A 22,640-nucleotide genomic window follows, 5' to 3' on the forward strand; every position below is an offset into this window, starting at 1 on the left:
CTGCCTGAAAAAGCATCCAGAATTACTAAAATAGTAAGTAAAGCTAGGAAAGGCATCAGATTATCTTTTGTTTTAGCTTGTGCATTTTCCCTGTGCTGGAGGGAGGTTTATTCCTGTTTTTGTAACTTTGAAACTAAGCCTAGAGGGGAATTCTCTGTGTCTTAAATCTTTTTATTTTTCCCTGTAAAATTGCCTTCCATCTTAATTTTACAGAGGTGATTCTTTTACTTTTTTTAATAAAATTCTTCTTTTAAGAACCTGATTGCTTTTCAGTGTCCTAAAGACCCAAGGGTTTGGTCTGTGCTCACCTGTACCAATTGGTAAGGATATTATTCTCAAGCCTCCCCAGGAAAGGGGGTGTAGGGGTTTGGGGGGATATTTTGGGGGAATAGGAACTCCAAATGGTCCTTTCCCTGAATCTTTGTCTAACTCACTTGGTGATGGCAGCATACAGTCCGTCCAAGGACAAGGGATTTGTGCCTTGGGGAAGTTTTAACCTAAGCTGGTAAAAATAAGCGTAGGGGGTCTTTCATGCGGGTCCCCACATCTGTACCCCAGAGTTCAGAGTGGGGAGGGAAACCTGACATGGTGGCAAAGGTTGAATCATTTTGAATCAGAAGCACAAAGGGTTTAAAAGGATTTTTTTCTGCTTTTGGCTGCTTGAAAAACAGGGAGGTTTTTTTGTTTGTTTTTTGTCTGTTTTTTTAAAGGGACACTTTTTTTTTAAGCTGGAGTTTTTCTCTCTGCCTGAGGGCAGGGTAGTTAACTTCCTGCAAGGGAATTCACAAGTAGGGTTTTTTTGTTTTTTTTAGCTCTTGGGTTAGACTAGGCTGGGATGACGGACAGCGAAGTCCAAAAGAAACTAGAATTAGCCAGATTTGAAGCTGAAGAAAGACAAAAAGAACATGATAGACAGATGGCCTTAAGGCGCTTGAAGTTGGAGGCACAAACAGCCAGAGAAGAGGCTGCCCACAAGAGAGCTGTGGAGGCAGAAGAGGCTGCCCACAAGAGAGCTATGGAGGCATAATCACCCAGGGTGGAGGCTGCCCACAAGAGAGCCCTGGAGTCACAGGAAAGGGAGAGGCAGCACGCTGAGAAGGAGAGGGAAAAAGAGAAGAAGCATGAACTGGAGGTGATGGAGTGGAAACGACGAAGCCCTTCAGCAGCTGGCTTCACTTGCCCAAAAATCCACAAATGGGAGCGACTATGGCGGCAGTATGATGAATCCAGTAATATTTCTGAATATTTCCTCACCTTTGAGAGACTGTGCACCCTCCATGCAATTCCTGATGATCACAAGATGACCACACTGGTAGCAAAATTGACTGGAAGAGCTCTGGACATATTCAACAAGATGCCTATTGAAGATGCTTCTGACTATGGTAAATTTAAGGATTTGGTTTTAAAACAATTTCAAATTACACCTAAAATTTATGGGTAAAAATTTGAGCCCTTAAAAGAGAGGCTGGACTAAGTAATGTGGCTTATGTAAACCAGATGAAGGATCTGTTCCATAAATGGGTCAAAGGAAGGACTGTAACTAGCTTTGAAGGAATGTGTGATTTGGTTGTACAGGAGCAGTTCCTGACTATGACCGGTGATAATGTAAAGCAGTGGTTATGGGATAAGAAAATGGACTAGGCAGAAAGTTTTGCTTCTTATGCTGATCAATACGAACAGTCCCAAACCGCCAAAGAGGAGGGGAAAATCTAAACAAAACGGGTGGACGTAGCAGAGGAACAACCCTGGTCACAGTTTGGGTGGATAGCAGAAGGGGCACCCCAAGACCACACAATACCACCGGGGGCAGCCCAAGGCCCCACCTACACCCCAAGGAAAACCCCAGACACCTTATCATCCCACCACACCATTCTCCAGCAACCCACTTTGCCCCACTGACCAGTCAGCTGGGCAATGTTTTAAATGTAATGAGCTGGGGCATGTGAAGGCCAACTGTCCCAAGAACCCCAACACATGACAGTTCATTGCAACGGGGTCACACCAAAGGTCCTCAGGCCCAGATGCCTCCCAGATACCCTCAGAGTGAAGGGAAACTGTGAGTGTGGGCGGGAAGAAGGTTACAGCGTGGAGGGACACTGGAGCGCAGGTGTCAGCTATCCCCCAATCCTTAGTGGACCCCAACTTAATCAACCCAAAGGTCCAAGTGACGATTCAACCCTTCAAGTCAAACTCTTTTGACTTGCCTACAGCCAAGTTGCCTGTCCAGTACAAGGGCTGATCAGGAATGTGGACTTTTGCAGTCTATGATGATTATCCCATTCCCATGCTGCTGCGGGAAGACTTGGACAACCAATGTGAAGCTAGCCAAGAGGGTGGGAATGGTCACCCACAGCCAAGCTAAGTGAGCCATCACACCTATCCCTGTTCCTGAGCCTTCCATTGGGGCCCAGTCTGTATTACCAGAGACCCAGATGGAGGTGATATAACCGGATCCCCTGCCAACGTCTGCAACAGCAGTAGTTGAACCAGTCCCAGAGACCCAGCCAGAGTCAGTTCCAGAACCAGAACTGGCAGACCAACCAGCACCAGAACCATTGCCAGCACTGAGTCCAGCGCTTGCAACCCCGTCTACAACTCCAATGCCAGAGGGCACCACGAGCCTGCACTGGCAGCAGCAGATACACCTATGCAAGAGGCTCAGCCGGAGCCTGAACCACAACCTAATGCACCCGCGGAGAGTGGTTCACAGTCACCGGAAGCAACCCCATCCCCTGCATCACTTCCCGAGGGACCAAGCCCAGGTCTACCATCCCGTGAGGAACTGATGTCTCCAGCATCAAGGGAACAGTTCCAGACCGAACAGGAAGCAGATGAAAGCTTCCAGAGAGCTTGGGCGGAGGCACGGAGCAATCCACCGCCTCTCAGCTCTTCTAATCGATCCCAGTTTGTTGTAGAAAGGGGGCTTTTATACAAGGAAACTCTTTCTGGTGGGCACCAGGAGGACTGGCATCTGCAGAGACAGCTGGTAGTTCCAACTAAGTACCGGGTAAAGCTCTTGGGCTTAGCCCACGATCATCATAGTGGCCATGCCGGGGTGAACAGAACCAAAGACCATTTGGGGAGGTCATTCCACTGGGAGCAAATGGGCAAAGACATTTCTACCTATGTCTGGTCTTGTGAGGTGTACCAAAGAGTGGAAAAACCCTCTCCAGCCACTCCCCATCATTGAGGTTCCATTTCAGTGTGTAGCTGTGGATATTCTGGGTCCTTTCCCAAAAAATACACCCAAAGGAAAGCAGTACATACGGACTTTCATGGATTTTGCCACCCAAGGGCCAGAAGCAGTAGCTCTAAGCAACCCCAGAGCTAAAAGTGTGTGCCAGGCATTAACAGACATATTTGCCAGCGTAGGTTGGCCCTCCGACATCCTTACGGATTCAGAAACTAATTTCCTGGCAGGGACCATGAAAAGCCTTTGGGAAGCTCATGGGGTAAACCACTTGGTTGCCACCCCTTACCACCATCAAACAAATGGCATGGTGGAGAAGTTTAATGGAACTTTGGGGGCCATGATACGTAAATTCGTAAATGAGCACTCCAGTTATTGGGACCTAGTGTTGCAGCAGTTGCTCTTTGCCTTCAGGGCTGTACCACATCCCAGTTTAGGGTTGAACTTGTGTATGGCCGCGAGGTTAAGGGGCCACTACAGTTGGTAAAGCAGCAAGGGAAGGGTTTTACGCCTTCTCCAGGAACAAACATTCTGGACTTTGTAACCAACCTACAAACTGCGCTCCGAACCTCTTTAGCCCTTGCTAAAGAAAACCTAAAAGATGCTCAGAAAGAGCAAAAGGCCTGGTATAATAAACATGCCAAAGAGCATTCCTTTAAAGTAGGGGACCAGGTCATGGTCTTGAAGGCGCTCCAGGTCCATAAGATGGAAGCATCATGGAAAGGGCCATTCATGGTCCAAGAGCGCCTGTAAGCTGCTAAAAGAAAAGGAGTATTTGTGGCACCTTAGAGACTAACCAATTTATTTGAGCATGGGCTTTCGTGAGCTACAGCTCACTCTCGCATCTCCCACCTCAAACCTAAAGTGTACCATCTTAATTCTCTAAAGCCCTTTTATTCCAGAGAATTAAAGGTTTGTCAGTTTACAGCCCAGGGAGGATATGACACTAAGTGGCCTGCAGGTGTCCACTACAAAGAAAAAAGTGACGGTGGCGTGGAAGAGGTGAACCTCTCAATGACCCTCTGACGTATGCAGCGCCAGCAGATCCTGGAGCTGTGCACTAGCTTTGCACCAGTGTTCTTAGCCACCCCAGGCCAGATCAAACGGGCATACCACTCCATTGACACAGGTAATGCTTGCCCAATTAGAGCCCAACCATACTGGGTGGCTCCTCAAGCCAAAACTGCTATAGAACAGGAAATCCAGGACATGTTACAGATGGGTGTAATCCATCCCTCTAACAGTGCATGGGCATCTCCAGTGGTTCTAGTTCCCAAACTGGATGGGGAAATACGCTTTTGCATGGACTACTGTAAGCTAAATGCTGTGACTTGCCCAAACAACTATCCAATGCCACGCACAGATAAGCTATTGGAGAAACTGGGACATGCCCAGTTCATCTCTACCTTAAACTTAACCAAGGGGTACTGGCAAGTACCGCTAAATGAATCTGCCACGGAAAGGTCCTCCTTCATCACCCATGTCGGGCTGTATGAATTTAATGTTCTCCCTTTCGGGCTGCAAAATGCACCCACCACCTTCCAAAAACTTATAGATAGTCTCCTAGTGAAATTGGGAAAATATGTAGTCGCCTATCTTGACGACGTTGCCATCTTTTCTGACTCATGGGCAGAACACCTGGAGCATCTCCAAAAAGTCTTTGAGCGCATAAGGGAGGCAGAACTAACTGTTAAGGCTAAAAAGTGTCAAATAGGCCTAAACAAAGTAACTTGCCTTGAACACCAGGTGGGTCAAGAAACTATCAACGCCCTTCAGGCCAAAGTAAATGCTATCCAAAACTGGCCTGTCCCAAAGTGGAAAAAAACAGGTCCAAGCCTTCTTAGACTTGGCCAGATATTACAGGCGATATGTACCGTACTACAGCCAAATCGCTGCCCCACTAACAGACCTAACCAAAAAGAAACAGCCAAATGCAATTCAGTGGACTAAAAAGTGTCAAAAGGCGTTTAACCAGCCTAAAGCGACACTCATGTCTGACCCTGTGCTAAGGGCTCGAAACTTTGACAAACCTTTCCTAGTAACCACAAATGCATCCAAGCATTTGGAAGGACTAGATCAAGAGTTCCATCCTGTCATGTTTCTCAGCAAAAAACTGTCTGAGAGGGAAAGCCACTGGTCAATCAACAAAAGGGAACGTTATGCCATTGTGTACCCTCTGGAAAAGCTACGCCCATACATTTGGAGACGGCATTTCCACCTGCAAATCGACCATGCTGCACTGAAGTGGCTTCATATTGTCAAAAAAAAAATAACAAAAAACTTCTTCAGTGAAGTTTAGCTCTCCAAAATTTTGATTTGAAAATACAACACATTTCAGAAGCTTCTAATAAGGTGGCTAATGCGCTCTCCGGTAAAAGTTTCCCAAAATAAACTGGTTAAAATTGTCCTTAAAATGTGGAAAATATTGTTAGTTTTTATATAATCAGTAGTATATCTGAAGTTGCATGTGTCTCATTAACGCCGTTTTCTCCTAAAAATCTGGAAAGAAATCACAGCCAGTGTGGAACAGGCTGTCCACCACTATCTGTGATTTGGGGGGGCGTGTCATAAACATAAAGGGAAGGGTAACAACCTTTATGTATGCAGTAATATAAAATCCCTCCTGGCCAGAGGTTACCTGTAAGGGGTTAAGAAGCTCAAATAACCTAGTTGGCACCTGACCTCAAGGACCAATGGGAAAGGAAGATACTTTCAAATCTCGGGGGGTGGGGGGAAAGGCTTTGTTTGTGCTCTTTGTTTGTGTGTTCTCTCAGTTAGAGAGAGAGAGAGAGAGGGAGAGACCAGGGGCAGAAAAAATAAAACATCTCTGAAGAACCTGCCTGAAAAAGCATCCAGAATTACTAAAATAGTAAGTAAAGTTGGGAAAGGCGTCAGATTATCTTTTGCTTTAGCTTGTGCATTTTCCCTATGCTGGAGGGAGGTTTATTCCTGTTTTTGTAACTTTGAAACTAAGCCTAGAGGGGAATTCTCTGTGTCTTAAATCTTTTTATTTTTCCCTGTAAAATTACCTTCCATCTTAATTTTACAGAGGTGATTCTTTTACGTTTTTTAATAAAATTCTTCTTTTAAGACCCTGATTGATTTTCTGTGTCCTAAAGACCCAAGGGTTTGGTCTGTGCTCACCTGTACCAATTGGTGAGAATATTATTCTCAAGCCTCCAGAAGAAAGGGGGTGTAGGGGTTTGGGGGGATATTTTGGGGGAATAGGAACTCCAAGTGGTTCTTTCCCTAAATCTTTGTGTCATAAATATAAAGGGAAGGGAAACCCCTTTGAAATCCCTCCTGGCCAGAGGAAAAATCCTCTCATCTGTAAAGGGTTAAGAAGCTAAAAGTAACCTCGCTGGCACCTGACCAAAATGACCAATGAGGAGACAAGATACTTTCAAAAGCTGAGAGGAGGGAGAGAAACAAAGGGTCTGTGTCTGTGGTCTGTCAGTACGCTGCTTTTGCCAGGGATAGACCAGGAATGGAGTCTTAGAACTTTTAGTAAGTAATCTAGCTAGGTATGTGTTAGATTATGATTTCTTTAAATGGCTGAGAAAAGAATTGTGCTGAATAGAATGACTATTTCTGTCTGTGTGTCTTTTTTGTAACTTAAGGTTTTGCCTAGAGGGATTCTCTATGTTTTGAATCTAATTACCCCGTAAGGTATCTACCATCCTGATTTTACAGAAATGATTCCTTTATTTCTATTTACTTCTATTTCTATTAAAAGTCTTCTTGTAAGAAAACTGAAAGCTTTTTCATTGTTCTCAGATCCAAGGTTTTGGGTCTGTGGTCACCTATGCAAATTGGTGAGGATTTTTACCAAACCTTTCCCAGGAAGTGGGGTGCAAGGGTTGGGAGGATTTTGGGGGAAAAGACGTGTCCAAACTGCGTTTCCCAGTAAACACAGTTAGAGTTTGGTGATGGCAGTGGATATTCCAAGGACAAAGGATAAAATTAATTTGTACCTTGGGGAAGTTTTAACCTAAGCTGGTAAAAGTAGGCTTAGGAGGTTTTCATGCAGGTCCCCACATCTGTACCCTAGAGTTCAGAGTGGGGGAGGAACCTTGACACTTTGTCTAACTCACTTGGTGATGGCGGCATACAGTCCATCCAAGGACAAGGGATTTGTGCCTTGGGGAAGTTTTAACCTAAGCTGGTAAAAATAAGCGTAGGGGGTCTTTCATGCGGGTCCCCACATCTGTACCCCAAAGTTCAGAGTGGGGAGGGAAACCTGACATGTGCCAAGTACAAATCTGCCTAAACTTGGTGGGTATGTACTCAGTCCATATCAGATGTGCCTCCACTGCCACTATGTGTGCTACGACAGCTACACTAATCTTTTTTTCTTCCAGTCCACTAGAACTTCTCCCCTATAACAAGTTTTATTAAACATTAACAATCCATGGAGTCCCTCGGCCAATTCTTTTAAGTCTCTTGGCTGCAATATATCAAAAGCTGCAAATTTTAAAATGTTTAATTTCAGTAGCTGCTGTTTAACATCCTCCTTAGATACTGTTGTAATGGAAATATTTCATCATTGTATGATGTGAATACTTCATCCAAATTCTTTCCAAATACAGGATGGAACTATTTATTGAACATTTTTCTTTTCTGCATCTGTATTAACAGCTTTATAGATCTAGTTGGGAATTGTATTTATTTCCTGCAAAAATTTCAATTTTTTTAAATTTTTGTTTAAAATGTTCACTGAACTTTTTGTGCTTTCATCACAAAACTGAAAACCAAACACTTGTTAGTTTTTGAAACTTTAAAACTAAATTTTCCATTTTCCAGGTTTTAAAACCAATGTTTAATAAAACCCTGCAAAATTTCAGTGAAAATTTCTTGTAAAGATTTCTGTTTCATTTAAAAAAAGGGGGGGGGGAAACATTATTAGTTTAAAAAAAAGATCTCTAGTGAAAAAGTTTGGACAAGCATTACAATTTTACCATCTCAGTCTAGTAATGGATGTACACTATTGCTAAGATTCCTCGTTCCTGATAATTTTTAAAAAATTCCTTTGTGTTCTTACATTGACCAAGCATGGATTTTTTTTTCCACTATACGTTTAGCATCCCTTATCAAATGTCTGCATTTCTTAACAATTAATATAAATTAGAAGTTATCAGCATCTTTCTTTTCTATTTGTTATATTTTAATTTTCTCATTTGCTGCTTTACCTTCCCCTCTAAAGTAGGATTTTTTAAAAACTGATTTACCTTTCTTTTGTGATTATGGCTCTTTGGACATCTAGTACAATGTTCTTAAATTACTATCATTTACATTTTTCTTTTTAAATTTATCCTCCTGGTTATCTGGTCCACTTAATACTAAAGATCCCTGTTACTCACCCTGGCTGATTTATATGTTTTTTTGTTTTCCAAGTATCCCTTGTCTGTGTTTCATCAACAATTATTTTACCATGTTTTCCTTTCTTCATAATTCTTTAATCTTGTTTTTTCTCTTTTTCTTATTCAGGATGGTTTTAGAATTATAGGAAGTAAATATAAGAAATCAGAGCAATAGCAGTATAATAGTAGCTTGTTATTCTAGAACAGCTGTCATTCTGATACTTTGCATTCTACTCAGAATCCTAGGACACTGAAAGTGTTAACATTTTACTATGGCTTGTGTAGCTAATTAATTATCGTTGTTAAACCCCACAGTAATTTTTGGGGTCTCTGCAGCATTTTGCTGTTTTCTTCTATTAGTATTGCATTTTTGGTCTCAGTGTATTTACTAGAGTAGTTAAAATTGAAAGAAAATGACTCAAAACCTTCACTCGGTACCTTTCAGCTGTCTGTACGTTAATTATGTAATGTTAGGCTGAAATGGACTCTTCTCTATTAGCTAGGACAGGCATGCCATCTCGGGATCACTTACTAGCCATACTATTGGTCCCCTCAGGGTACATCACATTCAAAGAGACAGTTAATTGGTTTGGTGGGTGGGTGCTTCAGAGGAGTGAAATCATCTTATCTCTGTGGCTGCCTAAAGAAGAAAGGTCAAACACCCATCTCCCAGCCCTGAGATAAGCTTCCCTTCCAGAAACAACAAGCCTTTTCCTGTAGCTGAAGTAGCAAATGTGGAATCTGTTTTCATTTACAGCGATAAATGAGTGTGACAGGCAGAATCCCTGATCCAGTGGCAGTGGCTCTTTGTGAGAGACACTAGCAAAATTGCAGTGGCAGCAGCCTGCTTTTGTAACCAGGGGTGGTAGTGGGGCTCAGGCTTTGCCTTCAGAAATGTTGTAGAAATCCAATGTATGAACAGCTAAGGGAGGCAGGGTGGAGGTGGCCCCCCCCATGCTCTTGAGCCCCTTTCTGTTGAACTTACTGTTCACTGCTCCCCCAATGATGATATAGTCCTTCCCTTTTCCCCAGTGCAGCTGGAGGAGCCGGTAGTCTCACCTTGTGTCAGTGATAGCCCCCTCCTTCCCTGTCTTGAGAGGTGCCCCCATGCCCCCCCCCTCTTGGCACCCTCCTCTTCCGCCTGCTGCCTAGTGGGGAGAAGCGGTCGACCCTTCCCTTCGCCCCCCCCCACCTGGTTCATTCCCGTCCCCATTGACCATGGCGGGGAATGAGGTGGGTGGGGGCCCCTCAGGTTGACCCTGCCACACCTCCTTCGCCTTTTCTCCCGTCCCCCTCTGTGGTCCCCATCTCAACTGCTGCTGCCGGACCACCTGTCATCAGCCCTGCTAGGGCACTGGCAGCAGCAAACACAGGGGCGGACTCCGTTGCTGCCATGCCCCTTGTCCCCTCCAACTCTAGAGGAGCCCCTCTCCCAGCTGGCAGGAGGGGCCAGGGGAATAAGAAGGGCAAAGGCCCCGCCAAGAAGGCTAAGCCCTCCATGGTAAGGGCTGCCCGCTCTGCCGCGGCTCTGCCATCGGCCACGGTGTCCCTCCCTCCTCTCCCTGTTATTCCCTCCACCAGCTCTGTGGGTGTCCCTCTCCTGGCCCCCAGGGCATACGCCCAGCTGGCGACTGTCCCCATTTGCACCCACTTCCTTTCTTGTGCCTGCCCACTTCCCGGAACCCAATATCAGGACCCTCTTGCAGCCGTCCAGACTGAGCCTCGGTACTGTGGACACACTCCTCCGACTACATGCACTTAGAGCACTTGTGTGGAGACACACACGCTCAACTGTATAAAACCGCTTTCTACAAAACCGACTTCTATAAATTCGACCTAATTTCGTAGTGTAGACATACCCTGACTTTGTCACACTAGCCTCTGATGAGCAGAAGCTGGGAATGGGCGACAGGATGGATCACTTGATGATTACCTGTTCTCTTCATTCCCTCTGGGGCACGTGGCATTGGCCACTGTTGGAAGACTGGATACGGGGCTTAGATGGACCTTTGGTCTGACCCATTATAGCCGTTCTTATGGTTTGCTGGAATGACTTTTTCTGTTCAAATTTCTGTTCTGGAAGCAGTCCTCTGGCCTCTGGGAGATGGGCTCTGTGACCCAACGTGGCATTTCCACCTCGAGCATCTATGCAACTTTGATAACTATTCCTTTGCCTAGCAAAATGACCTGTATGGAGCTGTTTGACATTTTTTCAAAGAAAAGTTTTTTTCATCAATAATATTTTTTTCAGATAAAATATTTGTTCGTAAAAATTATTTGTCAAAAACATTTTAAATGAAAAATTATGAAACACCTTTTTCATATTTTTGACTTTTTTGTTTCAAATTTATTGCAAAATTCCAATCTTGTCTCAGGTTTTCACTCCCCTCACCCTTTTTTCTCCACTGGAAAAGATGGCAAACAACAAAAAAAGTGGGAGAACGTACATTTTAAGACACTTTTCCACTCACCCCTCCCCACTTTTGTACTAGAAAAGAGGAGGGGAAGCGTGAGTGCATTTTTTCCCTCCTTCTCCCCCTTTTTCCTTGGTCTGTTTTTGCTACTAATGCAACAGAATGAGAAATGTCTAGGGGTTTGAATGAGTGGTCTGTAAGAGTTTTGATTTTCCCTTTTTTTCCCTCTTTTTACTATAGAGTTTTCTCATGTTTGGATAAGTTAGAGTGACAGAGTTGCATAGTTTCACTTTTACTTTTAAAATGGCTTTTGCCAACAACTTGAACAACCTCTTCCTTACCATGTCTCAAGACCAGTGCTCCATCCTCCTCCTCCTCAACTGTTAGCTGCCTTTGATCTCATGGACCACGCTCTCTTTCTTGAAATCTTGACCTTTCTTGGCTTTTATGACCGCTTCCTCCCCTGGTTTTCCTCCTACCTCTTCAGCTGCTCCTTCAGCATGTCATCTGGAGGATTCCTCTTAGGGTGACCATAGGTCCCATGTTGGCCAGTACCCTTCCCGACTTTTTTGGCAAAAGAGGGCATTTTTGTCAAAAAAGTGAGGTGCAGTGCGGAGAAACGTGTAGGGGGTGAGTGGAGATGCCAGCCCTGTGCAAGGGGGAGGTTGGGCTGGAGGCAGGGGAGGAAGAGTTCCAGTGTGTAGGGAGGCAGGCAGTGTTCCAGTGACCAGAGACCGCCTCAAGCAGGGGGCCGGCAGGGTTCGAGTGACCAGTGACAGTCTTGGGGGGCACCTTGGGGGTAAGCTGCTGGGGCCAGCCCTACGGGGAGGTGGGGGGAAGCTTGGACCAGCCCCATATGGACACTGTCCTATTTTCCCTTTGGGAAATATGGTCACCCTAATTTCTCCTCCTCCTCACTTCAACTTTCTATGCAGGTCTCATGAGGATCCATATCCTCTGCATACCCCTTTCCTTTTGCAGCTTGGTGATCTCATTCAAAAACAAAGCTTCAGCTACCATCTTTACATTGACTCGTAGATCCACCTCTTCTCTGTACCTGTCTCCTTCTCTCTAAACCAAATCTTGGCCTCTCTCTCTGACATCTCCTCATGGATGTCCAGCTGTCAGCTTAAACTCAAACTGGTCAAAACTGAGCTCTTAAACGTCTCCCATCCTTCTCCTTTCTCACTCTGCCTGGACAACTTCACCATCCTCTCTGCCACTCAGGCCCATAATCAGGGTGTCATCTTCAACTCAGCCCTCTTTCTAGACCAGGGGTTGGCAAACTTTTTGGCCCGAGAGCCACATCTGGATATGGAAATTGTATGGTGGGCCATGAATGCTCACGAAATTGGGCGTTGAGGTGTGGGAGGGGGTGAGGGCTCTGGCTGTGGGTGTGGGCTCTGGGGTGGGGCCAGGGATGGGGTTTAGAGGTGCAGGAGGGGGCTATTGGCAGGGGGTGGAGCAGAGGGGTTTGCAGTGTGGGAGGGAACTCTGGGCTGAGGCAGGGGGTTGGGGTGTGCGGGTTCCATGGTGGGGCCAGAAATTAGGGATTCAGGGTGTGTGAGGGGGCTCTGGGCTGGGGCAGGGGGTTGGGCTGTGGGGGGGTGAGGGCTCCAATTGGGGGTGTGGGCTCTGGGGTGGAGCTGGGGATGAGGGGTTTGGGGTGCAGGAGGGTGCTCCGGACCGGGATTGAGGGGTTTGAAGGGCGGGAGGGGGATCAGGGCTGGGGCACAGTGTTGGGAGGGGGTTAGAGGTGCAGGCTCCAGGTGGCACTTACCTCAAGCAGCTCCCGGAAGCAGCAGCATGTCCCCCATCCGGCTCCTGTGTGGAGGTGCAGCGCCAGCCAGGCGGCTCTGTGCGCTGCCCCATCTGCAGCTCCCATTGGCCACGGTTCCCAGCTAACGGGAGCTGCAGAGCCAGCGCTTGGGGCAGGGGCAGGGGCAGTGTGCAGAGCCCCCTGGCTGCCTCTACGGGTAGGAGCTGGAGGGGGGACTTGCTACTGCTTCCGGGAGTTGTGCGGAGCCACAGCATGCATGGAGCGGGGCAAGCCCCTGACCCTGCGCCCCAGCAGGAGCTCGAGGGCTGGATTAAAAGATCTGATGGGCCGGATGCGGCCTGCAGCTGTAGTTTGTCCACACCTGTTCTAGACCAATCAACTCAGGTCATGTCTAAATCTTCCTGCCCAACATCTCTGAGACCCAGCCTTTCCTCTCCATCTGCACAGCTAGAACTTTCACCAAGGCCCTCTTCATGTCATGGTGTGACTACTGCAACATCCTGTTCCGTAGCCTGGACTAATGTAATCTTGGCCCACTTACCTCCATCCAAAAGGCTACTGCAAAGTTCATTTTTCAGCCTCCTCACTCCAACCACATCCCTGCTCTCCACACATCCCTCCACTGGCTTCCGCCTTCTCCACTGCCTCAAAAACAAACTACTTTTTTTTTCTTCCAAATATATCTTTCTTGACCTATCCCACCCACCTATCATCTCTTAAATGTGGTCGAGCTGTCGACCCTCAGCTCCACTCTGCAAAGGAAGCCACTCTTGAGTGCTTCTTAGTCCAGTTTTCTTCTATCATGCCACCCCCAAAGGCCTGGGTTGAGCTCCCTGTTTACAAAGCCACCTCACTGCTCCTTCAAATCCCTCTTTAAAGCTCCTCTGCTATGAGGGCTACAAAACAAGGGCTAGGCCAGGCTACTTGTGTACTGTGACTGCTGCTTGTCACTGTGATCATAGTTGGCGTCTCGCTGCTCCCTTGTCCTCCTCTGCCTGTGTGTCTGAACCTACCGGCCATTCTTTTCTTAGACTCAGACGGTAAACTCTGTGTGCGCAGAATGGGGTCCAATCCTTCTCTGACTGGGCTGCTAGGCACTACCCCCCAGTACTGCTCATGCTGCTGCTACTAGCTCCCTTTGAGGCACAAAGTTGGGCAGACTCTAGGGCTGACCTCAGGAGCCATGTTGAGCCCTGCAGCCTCACGTAGGTTTCTATGCTGGTGCCAGTGCAAGGACGACTCTGGGTCTGTGACTGTCTGTAAGATACTAAGCAGAGCCCTCAGCAGAAAGGAATCGGGTAGGAAGGTGGCAGTGTAGCTAGGATCCTGGTGTATGCTGGCTGTACGACAGGTAGAGCAGAGCAGGCAAGGTCCTCATTGTATCTTCCAGTTTCTCCTCTTTCACCATTTCCAATGGTTTACTGATGCTCCCTTACCAGCACATTTGAGTGTTTCCAGGTACAGTGAAAAGGGGAAAATGACTTTTGTTGCTAGGTCAATTTCATGCATCATTGGCCTTTTTTTACATGAGCTTTTTCTGCAAAAAATGCCCCATCATTGTTATCACCAATTCTGCTTCACTGGCATTAGCGGAGGTGTGTGCTAGGATTGACCAGGATCCTCCAGTCACTACTTCTGGGAGGCTTGCTCTGAGCAGAAGGGGTTGAGTAACTAAGGCAGACAGAGAGCTAGGCTGGTGCAAAGGGACCACAGGACAGGTGTAAAACACCCCTCCACCTTCCTTGGAATACCCCCTGCCACAGGGAGGCTCTGCACCACCCTGGTTGGAGCACCAGATGCCAGGGCAGGTCTGTGACCAGTGATTCTGTGCCCCTGCAGTGCATTGCATAGTGGCCATTGCAGCAGGGGTACAACAGAAGACCTTACAGATCCTGAACAGATGCATCACAGACTGTGCCCCGTCTGTCAGCAGCATGTGGGGCAGGAGGGGAGAACTGGACCCTGGCAGTCAAAAGGTAAATTGCTTCTCCATAATCATGTTCTCAACTCCCAAGAGAGGAAGGGAATGTGGGAGCTCATATGGGTGAGGAAACCCCATATAGACAGGCTGGAGGGTCAGACCATGTGGGAGCAGAGCATGGTGGATGGGAAAGATTGGCAGATTAATAGCCAGCTCTCGGTGCATGGTCTGTTAGCACCTGAAGGGGGAGTGACTGCAGTACCCATCGTTGGAAGCGAGAGAAGACAAAGCAAAACCAAATCAACTTCTGTCTCTTAAAATAAATCCTTTTCTTTTAAAGGTGAAAAATGTCGAAGTTTTATTGACCTTGCCCCGGCTTCTGAGAAAGGTAAGACAAATAACAATTGAGGATTCTTCCCACTTGCCCCTTTGCAGATATTACTATTATTTTTTCATATTTCTTCAGTGCCATAAGGTGCATTCTCATAAAAATACAAGAGGCTCTTACAATAGAAATTATATGATAGCTAGACAAGAAAGGAAGTGGGACATAAAGCGAGAAAGAACATCCAATCAGTCCTTCCCTACCTGTGAGGCAAGTGCTTATGTGGGAATTTTGTAAGGTCTTGTGTAGTGTTCTCCAGGTCCATCTCCTCCTGAGGAAACCCAGTGCTGTCCAGTAAGTCAAACTATAAACCACAGCTCGGAAACAACTTCTTAAGCCCCAGCAATGGAGGAGAGGAGCAGCACATTTGTGTTGTTTTCACAGGCCAGAAGGATTTGCATACAGAGCAAGCAGCAGTGTCATAGGCATTATTGTTCATTAAATATTGGTTGTGGGAGGTTTGCTTGTTTGTTTGCGAGGCAGAGAAATAAAAAGATGAGCCAACAGCACTGAGAAGGGACTGGCTGTAAAGATCTTGTTCAACCTGACATATGGAGTTCTGGTTTGTCAATTTCTTCAGGATTTCAAAATCACCTTCTCCAGCTGGTGAATATAGCTGAACCACTCATTAATAGTGGATTAATAGATCATAATGTAATTAAATGTAATATTGCTGTGGGGAAATACAAACCCACCACAGAAGCATTAAAGTTAAAAAAAAAAAAAAAAAAAGGGGAACTTCAGAAAACTGAGGCAGCTAGTTAATTGGATATTAAAAGGAATGTTCACAAAAGTGAAATCCCAGCAAGCTGCAGGGAAACTTTTTAAACACACCCTAATAGAGGCTCAAGTTATATGTATACCCCAAATAATAATAATAAAAAAAAAGAGCAACAAGACCAAAAAAATGCTGCCATTGCTAAACAGAGTAAAAAAAGAGGTGGTTCGAGACAAAAGGTCATCTTTTAAAAATTGGAAGTAAAATTCTTCTGAGGAAAATAGAAAGAAACAAACAAACAGTCACAAGTCAGGTGTAAAAGTATAATTGGGCAGATCAAAAAAAGAATTTGAAGAGCAACTAGCAAAAGACACACACTAACAGCAAAATTATTTTAAGTACTTCAGAAGCAGGAAGCCTGCCCAGCAGTCAGGGGGGTCCCGGTCTATTGAGGTGCTAAAGGAGCATGCAAGGAAGACAAGGCCATTGTGGAGCAGCTAAATTAATTCTTTGCATCAGTCTACTCTGCAGAGGATATTGAGGGAGATTCCCACCCCTGAGCCATTCTATTTAGGTGACAAATCTAAGGAAATGTCTCATTTGAGGGGTCGGTAGAGGAGGTTTTGGAACAAATTGATAACTTAAACAGTAATAAGGCACCAGGCCCAGATGGTATTCACCCAAGAGTTCTGAAGGAATTCAAATAAGACACTGGAGAACTACTGACTGCGGTATGTAACTTATCATTTAAATCAGCCTCTGTCCCAGATGAGTGGCAGATAACTCATGTTACACCAATTTTTTGAAAAGGTTCCAGAGGCGATCCTTGCAATTACAGGCCAGTAAGCCTGACTTCAGTACCAGGCAAATTGGTTGAAACGATAGTAAAAAAACAAAAAACAGAATTATCAGACATGCAGATGAACACAATATGTTGGCAGAATCTACACAGCTTTTGTAAAGGGAATTCATGGTTCACCAACCTATTAGAATTCTTTGAGGGGGCAAAAAGCACATGGACAAGTGTGATCAAGTTGATATTGTATACTTGGACTCTTAAGCAAAGTGGGTAGTAATGGAATAAGAAGGAAGATCCTCTCCTTAATCAGTAACTTGTTAAAAGACAGGAGACAAAGGGTAGGAATAAAAGGACAGTTTTCACAGTGGAGAGAAATAAATAGCTTTGGCGGGGGGGGGGGGAAGGGAGGAGCTGTACTGAGGCCTGTGCGATTCAACATATTCATAAGTGATCTAGAAAAAGGGGTAAACAGTGAGGTTGCAAAGTTTGCAGATGACACAAAATTACTCAAGACAGTTAAGTCCAAAACAGACTGAAGAATTACAAAGGGATGCAACAAAATAGATGAAATTCAGTCCTGTTACATGAAAAGTAATTCACATTGGAAAACATAATCCCAACTATCCATACAAAATGATGGGGTCTAAATTAGCTGTCATCACTCAAGAAAGATCGAGGAGTCACTGTGGATAGTTCTCTGAAAACGTCATCTGCACAATGTGCAGTGGCAAGCAAAATAGCGAACACTGTTAGGAGCCATTAGTTTGTTTTATCTGTCCCTTTCCCATCATAATGCCGCTATATACAGCCACCCACAGCTTGAATACTGTGTGCAGTTCTCGTCCCCTCCCATCTCAGAAACGAGGTCTTAGAACTGGAAAAGGCACAGAGAAGGGCAATAAACAATCATTAGAGCCATGGAACAGCTTCCGTATGAAGAGAGATTAAAAAGACTGGGGCTGTTCATCTTGGAAAAGATACTGAAGAGGGGATGTGATAGAGGTCTATAAAATCATGACTGGTGTGGAGAAAGTGAATAAGGAAGTGTTATTTACCCCTTCACATCACACAAGAGTCATCCAATGAAATGAATAGGCAGCAGGTTTTAAACCTAAGGAAGTACTTCACACAATGCACAGTGAACCTGTGGAACGTGTTGCCAAGGGATGATGTGAAGGACAAAAATATAACTGGGTTCAACAAGGAATTAGATAAATTAATGGAGGACAGATCCATCAATGGCTACTAGGCAAGATGATCAGGGATGCAGCCCCATGCTCTGGGTCTCCCTAAATGTCTGACTGCCAGAAACTGGGATTAGATGACAGGGATGGATCATTTGGCAACTGCCCTGTTCTGTTCATTCCCTCTGAAGCCTCTGGTACTGGCTACTGTTGGAAGATAGGTGACGGGGCTATCTGGCCTATTGTCTTGAGCCAGTATGACTGTTCTTCTGTAATATAACATGATTTAAACTGCTTTCCCTGCGGTCCTCACACTAATTTACATATACTTCTGCCTGTCCCACCATCAGCTGGATTTGAACCACTCAGGTGCATAACACAGTCCTGAATTACCCCAGGTCTAGGAGTAACTGGGGTACTGGAGGAGGGGGAACGGGGAAAATAAAGGAAAGCATGCTTTTAACTTCTCTGCAGAGCAGTCCATAAAAGGAGCTAGAGCATGCACTTCATCGCTGGGTTAGATAACTGCAAACTGGCCCTAGAATACTAGGTAGCAGGATTCCTGGGTTCTGGCTCTGGGAGCAAAGTACGTGACTTGTCTGAGTGCTGGAAGTACAGCAGCTGTTTGGGTAGGTCTTTGTATCTGCAGAAGCTACTTGTCATAGAAAGGAATTCTGCCTTTTTGGTATGTTCAAGTTCTTAATGGCCCTGCTGGACAAAGTCATAGAATATCAGGGTTGGAAGGGACCTCAGGAGGTCATCTAGTCCAACCCCCTGCTCAAAGCAGGACCAAGTCTGCAATGAACATCAGAGACCTCCTTTGTAGTCTATGTCCAAGCAATGAGATTTGAATGTTCATTAACATTCTTTGAAGATATTTTGCAGCAAAGGGTGTTTGAAGATGAATCCCAAAGGTTTGTTGTCTGTGTCTACGTGGCTATGATCATGTCCCAGGACACACTGGTCAAACTTGATGTATGTAAACATAATGGCTAGGCATTCTTTCTGTGTTTGAGCACAGCTTTGCTGTCGGAGATAATCCTAGACAAGGCAAATGCCACAGGCTGGCCAGTCTGTAATAATGCTGCGTTCACTGGCTTCACATTGAATAGTTACAGGTTCCTTTACATCATAACGTTTTAGGACTATTATTTAACCACTAACTTTTTGATCTGTATTGTTGCTGTGGGGATTTCTAGTACCAACCAGTATCTGCAGTGGTCAGACTGCTAAGGTGTTCGCTGACCTGGGGGAGGTATGGCAGGAACTTGGACAGATGATGAGCACCCAATAGAAAGCACTGGATGCCTTTCACAGGTGAAAACGACAGACACAGTAGGGAGAGCTTATCACGCTTTTAGGTTGACTGGCTAGTCTCCACCCAGGCCCTCAAAGGTTCTGGACACATGTTGCTTATTGAAAGAGATGTGACTCTGGATCCATAGGCACCAATGGGGGTGGGGTGGGGTGGACAAATGGTGGGTGCTCAGGACCCACCATCAGCACCCCCCAGCACCTCCTGCCCACTGTAGATCAGCTGTTAAGTGGCATGCAGGAGGCGCTGGGGGGGAGGGAGAGGAGCAAGGTTGGGGTGGAGTAGGGGTCAAGCACCCCCAGAAAGGAAGAAGTTGGAGTTGTCTGGATCAGTTTCTATTTTATAAACTTAAGATTTTTAAATGAACTAAAAAAAAAAAAAATCAAGGAAACATATCTCCATAGCTAAGCTATTATTAATACTAAACTAAGAATAAAACTATCAAAATAGAATCAAATCCAGAAATCAAACAAGTGAATCTCAATATTAGGTGGGAATGAAATCACCAAATTAGTATTAAAAATATAATCAGTGCTATATAAACTCTAAGAGGCGGCACAAGAAGGTGGCTGCCCATTTGGTTATAAATCCTAACTAGCTAATTTTACCAAAAATTAAATCAAATGTATCATTTGCACCTGGTTAACGATGAAACCAAATGCTTATCATCTTAACCACAACTTCAGTCAATTATACAGCTTCCTTCTTAGATGTCAGTTCTTATGTAGGGGGCTGACCCTTTCTTCCCCTGCCACAGATATAATACATACTTTAACAGAACACCATTACTAAGCAGAAGTTTAATAAATCTTATTTACTAGACAGTCATTACAGAGGACAGTCTCAAGTCGTTTAGGCACAGAAGACATTCTGAGTATCTTTATGAGACAATATTTAGAGCCGTTAACATCTGGGACACTTCTCTTTCCGGCATCTTCCACATGTGGGCTTTTTGCTCTCTCTGAAAATAAAAAGGCGGCTAGGGCATCTTGCAGCTAATGAAAAAAGACAAAAATAATAAAAGGAAAAGTATGATATTTAAAATGAAATAGAGGCTTCACAGTCTCTCCAGAGCTCACTGTCTTCTGGACCCTCACCCAGAGTCACTTCCTGTGCCTCTTAGGCTATGACTGCACTTTCAAGTGTACACAGTTACTTGTCCATGTACTGCTAGAGCATGTACTCTGTACCTGCATGGTAACAGCTGAAGACTCACCGGTGCAGCGCCTCCTGCTGGTCATTTGGGTATTAGCTCTTTTCCAGCCTCAGAGTGCCCTCTGCTGGCCAGTGTCTCGCCTGCCTCAAGCCCCCCACATGTCCCTCCCAGACCCTGGTGCCCTTTACCTCAGGGTGCTGCCCCACCACAGTGCCCCCATGCTCTGGTCTCCCCTCCCAGGGGAACCCCCAACCCTCTAAGCCCACCTTGCCTCAGTGGCTACTGCCAGTCATCATCTAGCCTCCTTTCCCTGGGGCAGATTGCAGTCTATAATAGCCACTCATCATTGGCAAGGGGGTAGGATCTGCTGCCCTTGCCCACCTCCGGGCTGCCCCTCTGCAGCCCCAGTACCTTTCATAGGCCTTCAACAAGGCCTGCAGCCTGGGGGTTGACCAGGCTGGAGCTCCCCAGCTTCCTTTGCCCTTCCTCAGCACTGCTCTGCTTCAGGTCCCTTGCTCCCAGGCAGCTAGCCTTTCCCCCTCCAGGGCTAGGGTGAGACTCCTCCAGCTCCTAGCCCTCCAGCCCTTTTATCATGGCCACCTGGGCCCTGATTGAGTTGGTCACACCTGTGATCAGCTACTCTCTCTCATTCCTTTTATCCCAGCCGCAGCCCTCTCCAGGGCTGCTTTTAACCCCTGTTCTGCTGGAGTGGGGCAGCTGCCCCACTACACCACACCACATGGCCACAGATGCTGTGCTGGGCATGAGTATATGCTGTGCACTGTTGAGTGCCCTCATCCACCCTGCATCTGTTCGGTACACAATGTTCATGGTAACGTTTCAGGAGCAGTATCCCAGAGTTCTGTGCGTTACAGGAGACATTCTAGGAACTGCCTTGCTTCACATTGCTGGAACTATATCTTCATGCATTTGACAACGGCACCTCTCTGTCATCTCTCCCTTCTGCCAAAATGTGTTGGAGCCATGGAACAAGTCTATGATGATGTCGTTCTGCTCCTGCTTGTGGGACAAATGTTCATGCAGTGCAGTACTGGTTACTGGACAGAATCAGTCCAGAAAGATTTCAGATGGTGAAGATGGCTGACCCAGAAGAGGAATGAAAATCCACTTTGGTCCCATTGAACAGATGTTTTCAATGCCGGGATTGCAATGGTATGTTCGCAGGTAGATTGCCGCTTCTGGCCCCGGAGAATCAGCATGGTGTGGTGGGTCCACGTTGTCTTGGACACCGAGGAGGATGAAGAACTTCTGAATGAGAAAGCAGAAATTCATGGACTTGTGCAAGGTGCTTGCCCCAACCCTCCAGGGCCAGTCCTCTCACTTTTTGCAAACCCATAGTACAGAAGCAGGTGGCTATCACCCTTTGGAATCTGGCAACATCTGACAGCTACCAGTCTGTTGTAAGCCAATTTGGGAAGTCAACTATTGGGGCGGTCTACCAGGCTATATCAATAGTGAAGTCTACACACGAGTTGTAAAAGCACCGCTCAGCGTCACATATCTTCTGTTATTTTACTTTTGTTTCCTGTCACTGTATTATCACAAATTATTAACAAAGACATAAAGATGTGTCCACTAAATTCTCTTCTGGTTTTCATTGTGGTGCTTTGGATGCAACAGTTATATCACAGCTTACTTTGTTGTCAAGGTAGCAAATTCATGAGTAGGGGGGCTGGAAGGGTTTGGTGCAGGGATGAAATTGTTTGCAGTTCCGTGGTACCAGATTTTTAATAAATCACCATCATGAGTGGTTTTCAGAGTAGCATGAATTTTCATGAGCTGTGAATTCTGCTACCCTCTTCCCAGCCTCTGGGAAGTATCATGTTGATTATACTCCGAAAACAAGATGCGCACACAAGGGAAGTGAATAGAAATTTTTACTTACATACACATAGCAAATTTTTTTTTAAAACAGGAACAAATGAACCAAAAAAGAAAAAAAATCCCAGAGGTATGGGCAAACGTTAATGTCTGTGGAAATGTCTTCTTGCTCTTCCCCTCCCCCTGGAGGAAGGGATAGCTCAGTGGTTTGAGCACTGGCCTGCTAAACCCAGGGTTGTGAGTTCAATCCTTGAGGGGGCCATTTAGAGATCTGGGGCAAAAATTGGGGATTGGCCCTGCTTTGAGCAGGGGGTTGGACTAGATGACCTCCTGAGGTCCCTTCCAACCCTGAGATTCTATGATAAAGGGCAGGTAGAAGGGGACAACTATGGATTATGTGCAGGGGGACTAACAGGGACTCTCTGTAGGGGGTTTGGGGGCTGATCCCAGGCTGGGCTACAGGGACAGGATGGAGCCCATTGTCTCCATGCTCCGGGGAGTTCCCCTGAGAGGGGTTTCAGATGCCGGCAGAGTATCTTGTGCCTGGTGTCCAGCATTCTCCTCCCTGGTGGGTGG

At 45.9% G+C, this 22,640-nt stretch overlaps 1 protein-coding gene across 3 annotated transcripts in view; it reads left to right on the forward strand.

The window, feature by feature from the left end:
• Positions 1 to 22,640, forward strand: part of GSG1L (GSG1 like) — a 123,269-nt gene that overhangs the window by 22,594 nt on the left and 78,035 nt on the right. For all 3 annotated transcript variants that reach the window (XM_084641828.1, XM_084641830.1, XM_084641829.1), the window contains exon 2: positions 15,006 to 15,053. In XM_084641828.1, the coding sequence (XP_084497954.1) occupies positions 15,006 to 15,053 (48 nt within the window). The remainder of the gene's footprint in view (positions 1 to 15,005; positions 15,054 to 22,640) is intronic.

This window comes from Lepidochelys olivacea (assembly GCF_965140295.1).
Source record: "Lepidochelys olivacea isolate rLepOli2 genome assembly, chromosome: 10".
NCBI lineage: Eukaryota > Metazoa > Chordata > Testudines > Cheloniidae > Lepidochelys > Lepidochelys olivacea.